This window comes from Hypanus sabinus, chromosome 11 (assembly GCF_030144855.1).
Source record: "Hypanus sabinus isolate sHypSab1 chromosome 11, sHypSab1.hap1, whole genome shotgun sequence".
Lineage (NCBI taxonomy): Eukaryota > Metazoa > Chordata > Chondrichthyes > Myliobatiformes > Dasyatidae > Hypanus > Hypanus sabinus.
In genome coordinates, this window is record NC_082716.1 from 62,708,760 (window position 1) to 62,724,301 (window position 15,542).

The window sequence follows — 15,542 nt, forward strand, 5'->3', positions numbered from 1 at the left end:
AGGGAGCAAACAAATTAAGGTGAAGATAACAAACACTAAATATAGAAATTATCTTCTTAAATGCAGACACTGCACAAGGATGGGCCCACTAGCTGTCGAGCTTACAAGCCTTCATAATCACAATTCAACCTTGAGACACCTCCCATCACATCTGACCCCACTGCCTCCATTTAGCACTCCAGGGGTCTGTTGCAATTCCAATACTACCCATTCTCATAGCAGTTACACTCTTCGCCCGCCCCCAAGAATATTTTATGCACAGACCTTCTCGCTTCCTTGGTCCCAAAGGTCTCAAACGTACTTTACATCCAAAGCAATTCTGTTGCATTTCGGGCTCTTGAGCACAATAACGTTTTAAGGCAATTCAGCATTCCAGGTTTACATTTTCTTTACCCAACACTGATCTTTCTTCCTTTTCCTGGTAATTTTGAACTACATGCCCTATTAACATCTTCCCCCAAATATACATTTTGTTATTCACTAGCCTTCATTGACCCTTTATAGCTAAGTCATGACCCAAATGGTTCAATAGCATTAACAGCAACTGGACATTGAAGGGTCAGAGTGTTTAAGTTTTGGGCCACATGGGGAATGGGTTTGATGGAATTGCTCTAACAGGCAACTGGGCTGAATGGCTTTCTCTGAACATATAATCCTATTAACTTTACACAAAGTGTGGTTTTCTGACAGTCATTTATATGTATTTGTAGAAATCATTGTCCAAGAAGGACATGCCCCTTGTTTTCCATTAATTCTTTGCTGCTACCTGAGATGATTTGCAACAAGGCAAACGCTGAAAAGTATAGCTGTGTGATTTCTGTGAAGTGGGCATTCATTCATTGAGTTTTTTGCATGCATGAGCTGCAAGCTGAAGATTTTAATTATTTTTTAAAAAGTATCTTAAGTGAAGGCCTTTACCAATGCCAAATATCTAGCCAAAGTTCCATGAGGAGCATTGAAATGCCAATATGATACAGATAAGAATACAAGACAATGGTTTACCAATGATGGACTCACTCCATTTATCCTCTTCTGCTTGTCGAATGATTGCATTTCTTACATTAATGGCTAGAAGATCTATTTTGTTGAATTGGAAAGAAATTAATCCTCCTACCGTATTTCATTGGTTTTCTCAAACTATGTTATGTCTAAATTTAGAAAAAATTATAAGTTGTATTTGATACTTCTATTAAATTTGAAAAGATATGGAGACCACTTATTCAATACTTTCATATGATGTAATATGACTCTGTTCCAAGCCTATTTGTTTTTCCAGTTTCGATTTTACATATGTTGAGAGGATCGGAGTTGATGACACTGATGACTTTGTATTTTTGCTAGATATTATAAACAGCCCTTTTTTTTCATTTTTTCTTTTTCCCTTTTCTCTTTTTTCATTTTTTTCCTTATTAGTTATTAGATTGTTAGATTAGGTTTTTTTTGCATATTTTTTTTCCTTTTCTTTTTTCTGTTTTTGTAAAATATATATTATGATATACCTAGGTTTGCCTTGTTTATTTGTTACTTATATCATCCATGATTTGGGAATACTCATTTATACTGTAACTATTGCTTATGTATTCTTTCATGTTCAGTTGAAATGTGTATGTTTGTAATCCCATTATCTATGTATCAATTTTATTATAATTTTATTATCAGTGATATTATTATTAATAATAATAATAATAATAATAAGATTGAAAAAGAAAGAATACAAGACAATAACTTTTTATAATTAATCAGCATGATGTATGGGAACAAGTTAATTTTAACAGGTAATGAAAGTTTTGAGCATCTCACCTGTGGTCCCTTCAGGGCAGTTGGTGCACACAATATTCCCAGTTTTAGGTACCACAGCACAGCTTGAACCAGCTGGACAAGGACATGGCTTACAGTCATCTGTGCTACCAACTGTAGGATCACCATAGTATCCATCTTTACACCGCTCACAATTTGGTCCTGCTGTGTTGTCCCTACAGTAACATTCACCTTTGCACCAGATTAAAGAGAGTTAATTATCTATGTATCAAACATAGGGACTGAAATTCTGCTTCTGTTACAACTGTTAAACAGATACAAATACACTGACCACACTTTTCTTCCCCATTTGCCTCCATCAATTGCACTGAAGTAAACAAATCTTTCTGATTTTCCCACATTTAATACATAAATAAGTCATCCGGCAAAACATCAGAATTAAGAACAGATTACTAATATCTCAGAAAATTCACATTTTTTGTTTGAACATGAGTATGTGAATTTATTAAAGATTCAATGAATTAAAAGAAAACTTTCAAAGAATCAATTCCCAGGATGTAAGCATTTATTGTTCACTCCAAATATGCCTTTAAAGGGATAGCTCTTGGACTAAATTCTTTGAGTTATTGCTATCTATATATCTTTAAGAAAGGAATACCAGGATTTTGACTCTATGAAAATATTTTATCGAAACAGCACCGAAATTCACTTCAAAATTTGGCCAGTAGACATGACCTAATTTCATGATGCTCAATATAAAGAAAGGTGTTCCTGAAACCTCATCTCCTGTAGACTTAATCTCCAATAGTAATGATTTCATAATTTGGGGGTTTATTTGATATTACAACAGAACTGTTTTGGAGCAGACTCAATGGGCCTACTTCTGCTCTTTTCTCTTGTGATTTTGTGATCTTGATCTTGACAACAGCTTCTCACAAATATTTTAATACATGGTGACTTTCTCTTTTAATGATATCGGAGAATGTTACCGAGGTTCTGTGTTTGTGAATTTGGACCATAGAGTCTTGTAGTTTTTATAATCTATGCTGTCGCTTGTTTTTCCTCGGTTTTTCTGCGGGGAGAAGGGGGTTTGGGGATGATGTTCTTGTTGTGTTTTGTGGGTTGATGGCCATGTTGCCAGTCATTTTATTTTGCGGGGTGGGGGGGGGAGGCTGGGTTTCCTGTTTCTCTATGAACAGACTTCCGTGGGTTTCTTCATTTTGTGGCTATTTGGAGAAAAAGAATCTCAGAGTTGTATACTGTAAACATACTTTGATAATAAATGAACCAAACCCTTTCGAACCTGATCAAAATTTTTGCTGACAATTATGGATCCACTTGATATTCAAACAAAAACTATCCAGATGCACTATCAGAAAATGACAGTAAGGAAACAGCAGAATATAATTCAGTTCAAATCAAGTTTAATTGTCATTTAACCATACATGAATACAGTCAAACAAGACATTGTTACTACGGGGTCAAGGTGCTAAAACACAAGGGTCACACACAAGAACACAAACACGGAATACAAGAGTCCCGACCCCCTTACCCACAACAACATGCCAGCAAAATAGCATGTTCCTTAACCAAAAGGACCAGCTTTCCCAAAACCACATAATATTAAACAAGACTTGACTTTAGCTGCTATGCACATAAACAATGGTGCCTTTAATAATAGGTGGGAAGATTAATAAACATCATCTCCTATGAAATGAAGCAAAAGTATAGATTTTCAAAACAAAAATCTAATTGAACCAAAAACAACAAGCACATGTATTTTATTTAAGTGCATTGTAAGTTGAAGAATTGTATTGCCTTGATCAGGTTCCCTCTGATCTAGGCAGTACAAGAACGGGAGCAGATTGGGGAAAAAGGAAAATATGAAAAAAATGTCTTAAAAAGTTAGATGATATGAACTCCACTGTTTAAAATATTGACCTACTTTCCTGAGATCTCTCCACAGACAAGCTCTGGGTACTCACCACTTTCAGGATCACAGGTATCACTATGTGCATTACAGCTGCAAGGCACACAGGGACTGAATGATCCACGACTGGGATCATCCCTTCTGTAGCCCAAAGCACACAGTTCACAGAATTGTCCCTGATATGCAGTTGGGCAGGTACACTGTTCCACCCAGTCAGCTGGACTTCCAGAGGCAAGGCGAGCACTGATCAGAGTTACATCATCTAAATAGCCATAGCCTGCAGGGAAACAGACAAACATTGGTCACAAACAAACTGAACAAGGTGAAATGCCATGCAAATATGTGATTGGCAGTAGCAAAAGGAAATAATGTTCCAAAGCAATGAAAACGTGCACAAAAATATTTATTATTTTTACTTGAACTAAATTGTAAAGATCTCTACTTCGACTGTTCTCTGGAACCCCCACCGTCTCTTTTCACTAATTTAAGAACTTTTCAGAGCAGTGTTATTTCAGTTAAATTCTAATCATGCATGATAAGCTTTTCCTTTTTGCTTCAGTATTCAGATTTCCACAACCATTTGTGAAATATTATGTAATGTCTGTTCAGATAAAAAGAAAAATACAAATTGCTTTGGTGTTAAAAATACACATTTATAGGCTCCATTGAAATATGATTAATTATTCTCTGAAATAACCTAGCAAGCCACATCAAAGCAATAAAACTAGACAAACTCCCTCTGATCTATGGTCAAACCCAAACACGACTGAAAATCATAGGGAAGGAAGGATAGCAGAGCAGCAATGGCTGCAGTTTCTATGAGAAATGAGGGGAGTGTAATACAGTCGGCCCTCCTTATCCATGGGTTCCGCATGAGCCCATTCAACCAACTACAGATCAGGAAAACCCGAAGTTGAGCATTGTTTGCCTCGTCTCTTGTTCATTTGCTACTTGTGTTGTGAGCGAGAGGAAGGAGTTTAAAGCTAGTAATGGATGGCTGGCTAGCTATGTAAAGCGCTACAGCCTCAAGAACTTAAGGATCATGGGAGAATCGGGATCAGCTGATGCCGCGTGTTCCCAGAAGAGCTACGATGGCTGCGTCTGTACTGAATATGTACAGACTTTTTTTTCTTATTCCCTAAACAATACAGCATAACAATGATTCACATAGCATTTACATTGTATTAGGTATTATAAGTAATTTAGAGATGATTTAAAGTATACAGGAGGATGTGCGCAGGTATATGCAAGTACTACACCATTTTATATAAGGGACTTGAGCATCCGTGTTATTTTGGTATCCGTGAGGGTGGTCCCGGAACTAATCCCCCGCAGATAAGGAGGGCCAACTGTACAGATATATTCCAAATAAGAAGAAATTTTCAAATGGAAGGACACTACGTGGCTGACAAGTGAAGTCAGAGCCAAAGTAAAAGCAAAAGAGAGGGCATACAATTAAACCAAAGTTCGTGGCAACGTTAGAGGATTGGAAAGATTTTTAAAACTTGCAGAAGGAAATTAAGAAGGTCATTAGGAAGGAAAAGATGAATTATGAAAGGAAGCTGGTGACTAATATCAAAGAAGATACTAAAAGCTTTTTTCAGTATATAAAGGGTAGAGAGCTGAGGGTAGATATAGGATCAATAGAAAATGATGCTGGAGATATTGTGATGAGAGACGCAGAGATGGCAGAGGAACTGAATGCGTATTTGTATCAGTCTTCACTGTGGAAGATGTCTGCAGTGTACTGGACATTCAAGAGTATCAGGGAAGTGAAGTTTGCACAGTGAAAATGATGACTGAGAAGGTGCTTAGGAAGCTTAAAGGTCTGAGGGTGGAAAAATCTCCTGGACCTGATGGAATGCATCCTCAAGTTCTGAAAGAGGTAGCTGGAGAGATTGTGGAGACATTAACAATGATCTTTCAAGAATCGATAGATTCTGGCATTGTACCAAATGACAGGAAAATTGCAGATGTTACTCCGTTAATTAAGAAGAGTGGGAGGCTGCAGAAAGGAAACTATAGACCTGTTAGCCTGACATCAGTGGTTGGGAAGTTGTTGGAATCGATTGTTAGGGATGACATTAGAAAATACCTGGATGCCAAAGCCAGCATGGTTCCCTGAAAGAAAAATCCTGCCTGACTAACCTACTGCAAATTGTTGAGAAAATTACAAGCAGGGGAGACAAAGGGGATGCAGTAGATGTGGTGTACTTGGATTTTCAGAGGGCCTTTGACAAGGTGTTGCACACGGGGCTGCTTAGCATGATAACAGCCGATGGAATTGCAGGGAAGTTACTTGTATGGGTGGAGCATTGGCTGGTTAGCAGAAAACAGAGAGTGGGAATAAAGGGATCCTATTCTGGCTGGCTGCCGGTTCCCAGTGGAGTTCCACAGAGGTCAGTGTAGGGACTACTGCTTTTTACGATGTATGTCAATGATTTAGACTATGGGATTACTGGATTTGTGGCTAACTTTGCCGATGATACAAAGATAGATGGATGAGCGGGTAGTGTTGAAGAAACAGAGAGCCTGCAGAGAGACTTAGATAGTTTAGGGCGGGGGTCGGCAACCTGCGGCTCCCGAGCCATTTGTGGCTCTTTCACCTCTGTGCTGCGGCTCCCTGTGGCTTTGGGAAATAATTGGTCAGTATTTAATTAAAATGTATTTTATGTTAGTTTGTTAGCTTTTGAAATGTAATTCTAAATTTGAAGATTATGGTGATCTTGTACAATCTAAGTGTGGCGACACATTTCCTCACAATTAGCCAGCATTCCGGCTAAGGGAGATAGCCTACGGGGGTTTGTGAGTACGCGTCTTTTGCAGCATCTGCGTCCATGGGGGCTGGGTTGAGGGAGGCTTAAAAGCAAGGCTGTTTAGTTCGAATAAAGTTATTCGACTGCAGTTTACTGACTGCGTGAGCACACCGCTACAACGTGTTTTTATCGCTATTAATATACGTCACCACTGCCAATACCTGACACCCGCCAGTGCGCGATTTCTTTAATTTTTCGATCCAAGGTAAGCCAACTATGGAGAATTCTAAAAAAAGAAAAGTGACTGAAGAAAACAGAACGTTTAATGATAACGTGGACAGATTCATTTGCTTTCACTGTTGACGAGACTGGTTTACCGGTATGCTTAATATGCAATGAGAAACTAGCAAACAACAAAAAGTCAAATGTCGCAAGGCATTTCCAGAGTAAACACGCAGCCTTTGCTCAAAAATATCCGGATGGAGATGAGAGAAAAAAAGCCGTTTCGGAACTGATGCGGAAGGTTGATCTGAGCAAAAATCATTTCCAGAAATGGATGAAGTCTGGAAAATCAACGACATACGCCAGTTATATTGCCGCTCAGGAAATAGTCAGGCACGGGAAGCAGTTTACAGATGGTGAATATATAAAAGAATCTTTCATTAAGATTTCAGAACATCTATTCACGGACTTTAAAAACAAGAGTGAAATTGTGCAGAAAATCAGGGATATGCCCCTCTCTGCAAAGACTGTCAAAGACAGAACCATAAAAATGGCAGAAGACATCACAAGACAGCAAATTAAAGACATCAATTCAGCTGTGGCCTACTCGATTGCCTGTGACGAGTCTAAAGACAAAGGTGATATTGAACAAATAGCGTTGTTCTGCCGGTATGTAAACTCTGCCGGGCCACAGGAAGAACTGATTGAGTTGATACCTCTAAAAGACCAAACACGGGGGGAGGACATCTGTGAGGCTGTCTTGAATTGTTTAAGAGCCAAAGGAATAAAGACCACCCATCTGGTGTCAGTAGCTACTGATGGGGCTCCGAATATGACGGGAACGCACAAGGGATTTGTGGCTTTACTGCAGAAGTCGCTGGACAGAAAGCTGCTGACTTTTCACTGCATCTTGCACCAAGAGGCACTGTGCGCTCAAACATTTCCTCCGGAATGCACAGAAGTAATGGATGTTGTCATTCAGATTGTCAATAAAATAATGGCAAAAAGTTTAAATCACCGTCAATTCCGTTTGTTACTGGACGAGATGGAAAGCGCATATTCTGATCTCCTGCTGCACAACAAAGTCCGGTGGCTGTCCAAAGGGGAGGTGCTGAAACGCTTTGTCGCGTGTCTGGAAGAAGTGAAAACTTTCCTGGGCAGCAAAGGGCTCACCTTTCCTGAGCTGGAACAGCCAGAGTGGCTGGAAAAGCTACACTTCATGGTAGACATGACAGCGCACCTGAACACGCTGAACACAGCTCTTCAGGGGAAAGGACGCACAGCCCTGCACATGTTGGAGGATGTTTTGGCATTCGAGCGCAAGTTGACAGTGCTTGCCAGAGATTTACAGAAAGGCACTTTGTCTCACTTCCCCAGTTTGAGAGAGTTCAAACAAGGTCACGACATGATAATTTCGGAGTATTTACATTCTGCAATCATCGCAATGCAAACATCGTTTGGGAAACGCTTCTGTGAGTTCAGAGAGGAAAAAAACACATTATCCTTCCCGGTCACTCCCTTAAGCATCGATCCTTCCCTACTGAATACGACTGCATTGGCAGGTGTGAGTCAACCTGATCTTGAGATGGAACTGGCCGACATAGCCGACAAAGACATATGGGTGTCCAAGTTTAGACGCTTGACAGCAGACCTTGAAGATGTTGCCCGTCAGAAGGCCGTTCTTGCTCAGAATCACAAATGGAGTGATATTGAAAACCTTCCAAAACCGGACAAACTTGTGTTCGAAACATGGAATGCTATGCCCGACATTTATGTAAACATGAAAAAGTATGCGCTTGGAGTCCTGTCGATCTTTGGATCCACATATGTATGTGAGCAGGTGTTCTCCAACATGAACTTTATTAAAAACAAACATCGCGCACGCCTCACAGATGACAGCTTGCGATCCTGTGTAAAGATGAAGGTGACGTCATACAGCCCTGATGTGCAGACGCTGTGCGCTGAGGTCCAGGAGCAGAAATCCTATTAACCAAGTGTGATAAATATTTTAATTGCCTATTATTTTATGTATATTCATATTTTTTCATTGTTCAGTGAAATAGTCCTTTTATTTTTCAGGCTGACAGCTGGCTGATGTTATTTTTGGTTTGCTGCTGGCGGCAAATTTAAGTTTGGCGTTTTTCATAAATACAAGAAGGACTCAAATAGACGTTGAGTATTTTACTTAAAAGTAACCTTCAACCCAACGTCTTTTTTTCGGAGTTCAAAATGTTTTTGTTGCATGCAGAAATGTAATTTCGTTTTCTCTGCAGGAGTTCATCAATTTCATAAATGCAACACATTATAGTTTGTTTATACATAGCATAAAGGCAAAAAAAACGTTGTATGCTGTGTTATTTCATTTTAAATGTCAAACGGGTTTTGCGGCTCCCAGTGTTTTCTTTTCTGTGGGAAACGGGTCCAAGTGGCTCTTTCAGTGGTAAAGGTTGCTGACCCCTGGTTTAGGGGAATGGCAAAGAAGTGGCAAATGAAATACAATGTTGGAAAGCGTATGGTCATGCAATTTGGTGGATGAAATAAATGGGCAGACTATTATTTAGATGGGGAGAGAATTCACAATGCAGAGATGCAAAGGGTCTTGGGAGTCCTTGTCCAGGATACCCTAAAGGTTAACCTCCAGGTTGAATCAGTGTTGAAGAAGGCAAGTGCAATGTTGGCATTCATTTCTAGAGGTACAGAATATAAGAACAGGGATGTGCTGTTGGGGCTCTATAAGGCGCTCATGAGCCCACACTTGGTGTATTATGTGCAGTTTTGGGCTCCTTATTTTAGAAAGGATATACTAACATTGGAGAGGGTTCAGAGAAGATTCGCGAGAATGATTCCAAAAGTAAAAGGGCTACCCTACGAGGAATGTCTGGGAACTCTTGGGCTGTATTCCTTGGAGTTCAGGAGAATGAGGGGCAATCTCATAGAAACATTCTGAATGTTAAAAGGCCTGAACAGATTTGAGACGGCAAAGTTATTTCCCATGGTAGGGAAGTCTAGGACAAGAGGACACAATTTCAGGATTGAAGGATGTCCATTTAGCACAGAGGTGCAGAGAAATTAGTCAGAAGGTGGTAATCTGTGGAATTTGTAGCCACGAGCGGCTGTGGAGGCCAAGTCTTGGGTGCATTTAAGATAGAGATAGATAGGTTTTTGATTAGACAGGGCATAAAAGGGTATGGGAAGAAGACAGGGGAGTGGGGATAATTGGAAGAATTGGATCAACCTATGATTGAATGGTGGAACTGACCCTATGGGCCAAATGGCCTGCTTCTGCCCCTGCATCTTATGGTCTTATGGAAATTACGGGTACTAAAAGCAAACCAATTCACTAGTCTGGAGAGCTTCCATCACAATATTTTAAAATCCACACATGAAACAGCGATAGTGGATGCTGGAAAGATGATTGTTCAAATTTCCTTTGATTCCCAGAAGACTGAAAACAGCAGAGGTAACTATTCAAGAAAGGGGTATGGGGGAGGCACTTAAAGGTCAAAGCAGTGGGTAAGAAGTTGGCTATTGGAATATGAAGTGGGATTTATTAACTTTAATAAAGAATAGAATATAGTAACTTTTAAAATTCTTTAAGAAACTGGTAAACTTGGGCGTGTAGAAGGATATTGGTGTCACAGTTCCAAAAGCACACAAAATAGGCATGTAGATACAGAAAGCAATTCGGATGGCAAATGGTATATTACCTTTTGCTGTGAAGGCTTTGGAGTACAAAAAAGTGTATTTCACTGAAAGACTGAGTGTGATTTGCTTTCCTCACTGAAGAAATTATACACTTGCCTTGGAGCGGATACAGCATGTTTACTTCTAAAATAAGGATAAAAGACCAAATAAAATTGCCCTATACCCAGCAGACCAGAATGAGAGACAGTCATTTTTAACACACATTCCACGCCCCCCCCAAAAAAAAGACTGCAGATATATGGAGTATATGAATGTAGGAGAAATAGACTCAAGATTAGGGGTTGACTGTTTAGGATGGACAAGAGCCTCTTTACGTACGGTACTGTGCGGAAGTCTTAGGCACATTTTAAAAGACCTGTAAAGCAAAGATGCTTTCAAAAATAATAAGGTGAAAAGTTTCTAAATATCAAGAAGTTCACTATAAGGAGCAACAAACTGCAAAAAAAAACCACACTAAATCAAACCAATAATTGGTGTGACCACCGTTTGCCTTTAAAATTCCATTAATTCTCTTAGGTATTCTGTTGTGCAGTTTTATAAGAAAATCAGCTGGCAGACTCTTCTAAGCATCTTAGAGAACTTACTAAGGTTCTGCAGATCTTGGCTGTCTTATTTGCTCCTGTCACTCTAGGTAATCTCTGACAACCTCAATGTTGCGATCAGGATTCTGTGGAGGCCGTACCATCTGTTGTAGAATTCCTTGTTCTTCTTTTTGCTGAAGATAGTTCTCTGTGACCTTAGGCATGTATTTGGCGATATTGTCCTGCTGCAGAATGAAGCTGGGGACTGATCTGACACCTCCCTGATGGTATTACGTGATGGATGAAAATTTGTTTGTACTTCTCAGCATTGAGGATTCCATTAAATTTGACCTGGTTACCAACTCCATTTGCAAAAAATGCAGCTGAAAAGCTGCAGGGAATCTCCACTGTGCTTTACTGTTGACTGCACACACTCATCCATGTAGCACTCTCCAGCTCTTCTACAAACTGCCTCCTGTTTGAGCCAAAAATTTCAAATTTAGACTTGTCAGTCCAGAGCAAATGCTGAGACTGTTCAGCACCCCAGTCCTTGCGTTTTAGTGCGCAGGTGAATCTCTTGGCTTTGTTTCCACTTCAGAGGAATGTTTTTTTTGGCAGCAACTCATCCAAGTTTTCTGACAAGACTTTTCCAGACTCTACTTAGGTTTCTGTGAGTTCAGAGCTGTTAACAGTGATGGATATATTCTGATCTAGAAGGGACACCAGTTTAATGTATCTCTCGTCTGCTGCACTCAGCTTCCATGGCCGACCACTGCATTTCTCCTCCTCAATCATTTCCTTCTGTTTCTTCAGAAGTGCTTGAATCTCCTGTCTGCCGCGAAATTTCGGCTTGAGAGAGAGCTTGCTGATGCAGGATGACCACCTTGTGTTTTGTTGCTATACTCACTCTTGCCATCACATACTGATGACTTGAACATTAAATTGTCACATCTGCCAAACCCTCACCTTTTAGTTTGGTTGTCCTTGGCTCAGTTTGATTTCTTCTACATGCATTTCTGTTTCAGTTAATCAGTTTAGCTCATTCAATTCGTGATGTCATTGATCGTTAGCATCCTGTTCGTCACTTTTGTTTAATCGTGCACTGGGCTATATACCTACAAAGTAATCAGGTTTTGATGTGAAAAGTGGTCTATTACTTAATATGTTGCTTCCTTTAATGAAATACAAAAAATTCTCTGTAACATTCATTTTTTTTGGACAATGAATGTTTGGAGATCTAAAATTTGTTCTTTTCTACTGTCACTCCATTGCTGAAGACAAAAAAAAATCTAAAACAAAACCTATATAAAAACCTAGGGTGCCTAAGACTTTAGCATAGTACTGTAGAATTCTCTACCTATGGAATTGTGATAGTGTAATGTTTCAATCTGATAGGCACTCCGACCAATACTGATTGAATCAAGGGAATGAGAAGTGGACAGAAAAGTGGATGATGTACAAGATCGCACATGACCTCATTAAAAGCAGAAAAGGCTTGAAAACCAAATAGTCTCTTTCTGATTCCACTCTTTTGAGCCTTATGTGCATTGTCAACTGGCCTACTTACTTCAAGGGATACTTACTATTTTCACCGTATGTACCCCGGATCTTAATAGCTGTCAGATTGTGAAGGAGCCTTTGAAATTCAAAAGAGGAAAGCTGTGGCCTCCAGGGGTAGCTTGTCACTTCATGGAGTCTGTAAATAGAAAAAAAGAATACATTACAAACATTTATAGTCCTTTTCAGATTGCAAACATAAATACATAGGATTCCAGTTAATTGGGACACATTGAGAACAAACAGTATATTTTGATCCAATTAACTGGCTCCATTAACTAGCCGAAATTTCATGGTAGTTAAAAAGGTATTTTAAAAAAAGACAAACTACCACTTAACTGAGTAACAAATTGCGCATTTAAATGAAATATAGAACAAATTAGGACACTGCTAACCCTCAGCTGGTTTAGCCTGTCTGTCAAAGCGATGTATTGTCCTTCATATTCAACAATATCAGGAATTCTGTGGTGAGAGTTTTTAAACTGGAAAAGCCACTGCACTGGGCAGTTCAACGCTCTGGGCCTTGGTTGGCCGGGTCCAGTGGGACGACTAGACCTCACAACTCGGGGTCTCCCATGGCTGTAGTGGATGACCATGACTTCTTCTGTGCCACATCATGCCCTTCAATCTCCATGTCACATTGCAGAATCACTCTCTGGGCCATTGGAGCTCACCATAGGTCTCACGCAGCCAGACTGATGGAGCTGACTTTAATGCAAAGACAAGCATGTTCCTATCTCACCAAGGTATGGGACACAGCAGCTTCCCTCAGCTGGTTTAGCCTGTCTGTCAAAGCGGTGTATTGGGATGTGGCCACTGTTGCATGCAGCCACAAGTGAGAGCCGAGTCCCTGGAGGTAACATTCAAGATGATTGTCGATAACTTCAAATTCTTCATAGTCCTAACTTATTGAAGTAATGAAATCACTTCATTTTCACTCCCAACCGTTTTGGGCAACTCCAAGCCTGAATGCTTGAAACTACAGTGAATGAATTGTCTTACTGCTTATTCCTTGCTAAATATCACTGACAAAAATCAGTGCTTTTTGAACACAAACACACATGACACTACTTAAAGCTGTTTGCTTTGGTATAGTGTTTAACAGCCACATGACGTGCATGCGACTAATACTACTTAGAAAATGTTTGGCAACAGCCTTCTGCCAAACAAATGGAATCCAGCTATTTTCTCAAGCATTTTTTTCAAGTGTTGTCCCAAATAAGCAGCTATCCCAAGTAATTTATGGCCAATTAGCTGGAATCCACTGTACCTACAACTTCAGTTTGGGCTTAAAAAGTAGAGTATTTATGATCAGCATTTTACAAAGGCATAAGGTGCCTTGAATTGATTCATGCAGGTAGTTGGAGTAATTTTTGCTCCTAAATAAACAGATATTGCTTTGAACTCTAGAGATTAGGTGGTCCAGTGCAAGCCATCATGTTTCCACTTTCAAGACTCAGCTTTCAATTTCACAGAAGCAGATGGGATATTTCCTAAACTATAATTCCTTACCAATTTCTTCTTTTGGATCAATAAACAAACAAACACAAATTAAAGATATGAAATGGGCTGGAATACAATTGCAGATCAAGCAATTCTTACCCTGATTTCCCTTGGGTTAGGGCAGGGGAGATGAAGAATGGAAGGAAATAAATGCTTAATTCAGCACTTTCCCTCATGAATATATACTTTGTTACTTTGGTGTATGGCTTACAAATATTAACATTCCAATACTATGACAAAGGAGTTAGGTCTCAACAAGATGTACAAGACTCCACTTGCTATTAATATACTCTAAAAGCACAGTAAGTATATTTGGGCTACTAAAATCTAGAATAGCTTCTAGGCAAATCACCAGATTAGACAATGACCCATTGCTCTAACTTTAATCATTCAGCCTGATGACAGTAACATGTTCTGGATCCTATTTCACCTGAATATATAGGTCTGAGGACTTTCTGTGGGATAGTGGTTTCCCTGGGCGATTAACGGAGCTGTCACTCTCAGGCCTGCTCCTTCCAGTATGACATCCTCAGCAGATAAACGGTTGTTTCTCTTGTCCATGTAGAAAGTGAAAGAGAGGTTCTGACCATAACTCAGCAGCTGATCACCCAAAAGATTTGCTGGGGGAAAATATAAAACCAATTATTTGCTCTGCAAGTGTCTAAGGATGCATCAGTTTCTTAAATTAATTAGTTAGATCCTCAACTTTTACCATTAATTTCATTGAAATTGTTCTGGATTATAAAATACTAATTATCAAGTCAACTGTACTAATTTTCCTTGGTGAAAGTTAACATTTTGTGCATTTACTGAATTTACATACCAGGAGCAATGTAGTAAACAGGGAAATAATCATTGGAAATCACAGAGATGTGACTATTCACTGGAGACCACTGTAGCTGAACCGCAGCACCATCTCGATGTTCCGCCCGCCATCCATCATCACCTACAGACCAGTTAAGAAAACTCTTAGATTTATTCCATAAGCATGGCAATGTACTGGCCTCTGCCCTATCATAAGTTTTTATGTTCCAACTACATTGGCAACAGCAACAATTTTCATTTATCACTTCCAGCATTGCTCAAGTCCAAAAATGCTTTATTGAAATATTAGCAAACATGATATTAAAGTAGATTAACAGTTGAAACAGAAATTTAAAAAAAGGTAGTCTCACTGATGGCTCAAATATGCGGTCGGCAAGTTCCTTGCTGGATCAAACATCATACCAAGATTACATAGATGTAGGATTAGTTTGAAATATTTGAAAAGGGAACAGGGTTTGTTACAGGTTCCACAGACAAAGGCAAGAGGCTTCCAAATGTTTGGTTGGAGAAGACTGCTTCTCACTTGTTACTGTATGTCAAACAAGCTGGTTGTCAATTGAGAGTTCAGGTAAAGAACTTTGTACTATCTGCTTACTTGTGGAGATATGACAGCATGTTTACAGTATATTGATTAAGGACATTAAAAGTGAGAAACAGTTGAAGCCAAGGACAGGAGCTTTAGGAATACCAGTGGAAACAACAAAAGGGAAGAAAACTCATTATTAGTTACTGATTCTCTGGTTATGATTAGACAGAAAAGACTGG

At 39.4% G+C, this 15,542-nt stretch overlaps 1 protein-coding gene across 1 annotated transcript in view; it reads right to left on the reverse strand.

The window, feature by feature from the left end:
- The window catches only part of lamc1 (laminin, gamma 1), a 246,894-nt gene that overhangs the window by 48,275 nt on the left and 183,077 nt on the right, over positions 1–15,542 (reverse strand). Inside the window, exons 9-13 of the mRNA XM_059984482.1 lie at positions 14,776–14,898; positions 14,383–14,572; positions 12,476–12,588; positions 3,744–3,965; positions 1,801–1,989 (exon numbers count right to left, since the gene is read on the reverse strand). Coding sequence (XP_059840465.1) covers positions 1,801–1,989; positions 3,744–3,965; positions 12,476–12,588; positions 14,383–14,572; positions 14,776–14,898 — 837 coding nt within the window. The remainder of the gene's footprint in view (positions 1–1,800; positions 1,990–3,743; positions 3,966–12,475; positions 12,589–14,382; positions 14,573–14,775; positions 14,899–15,542) is intronic.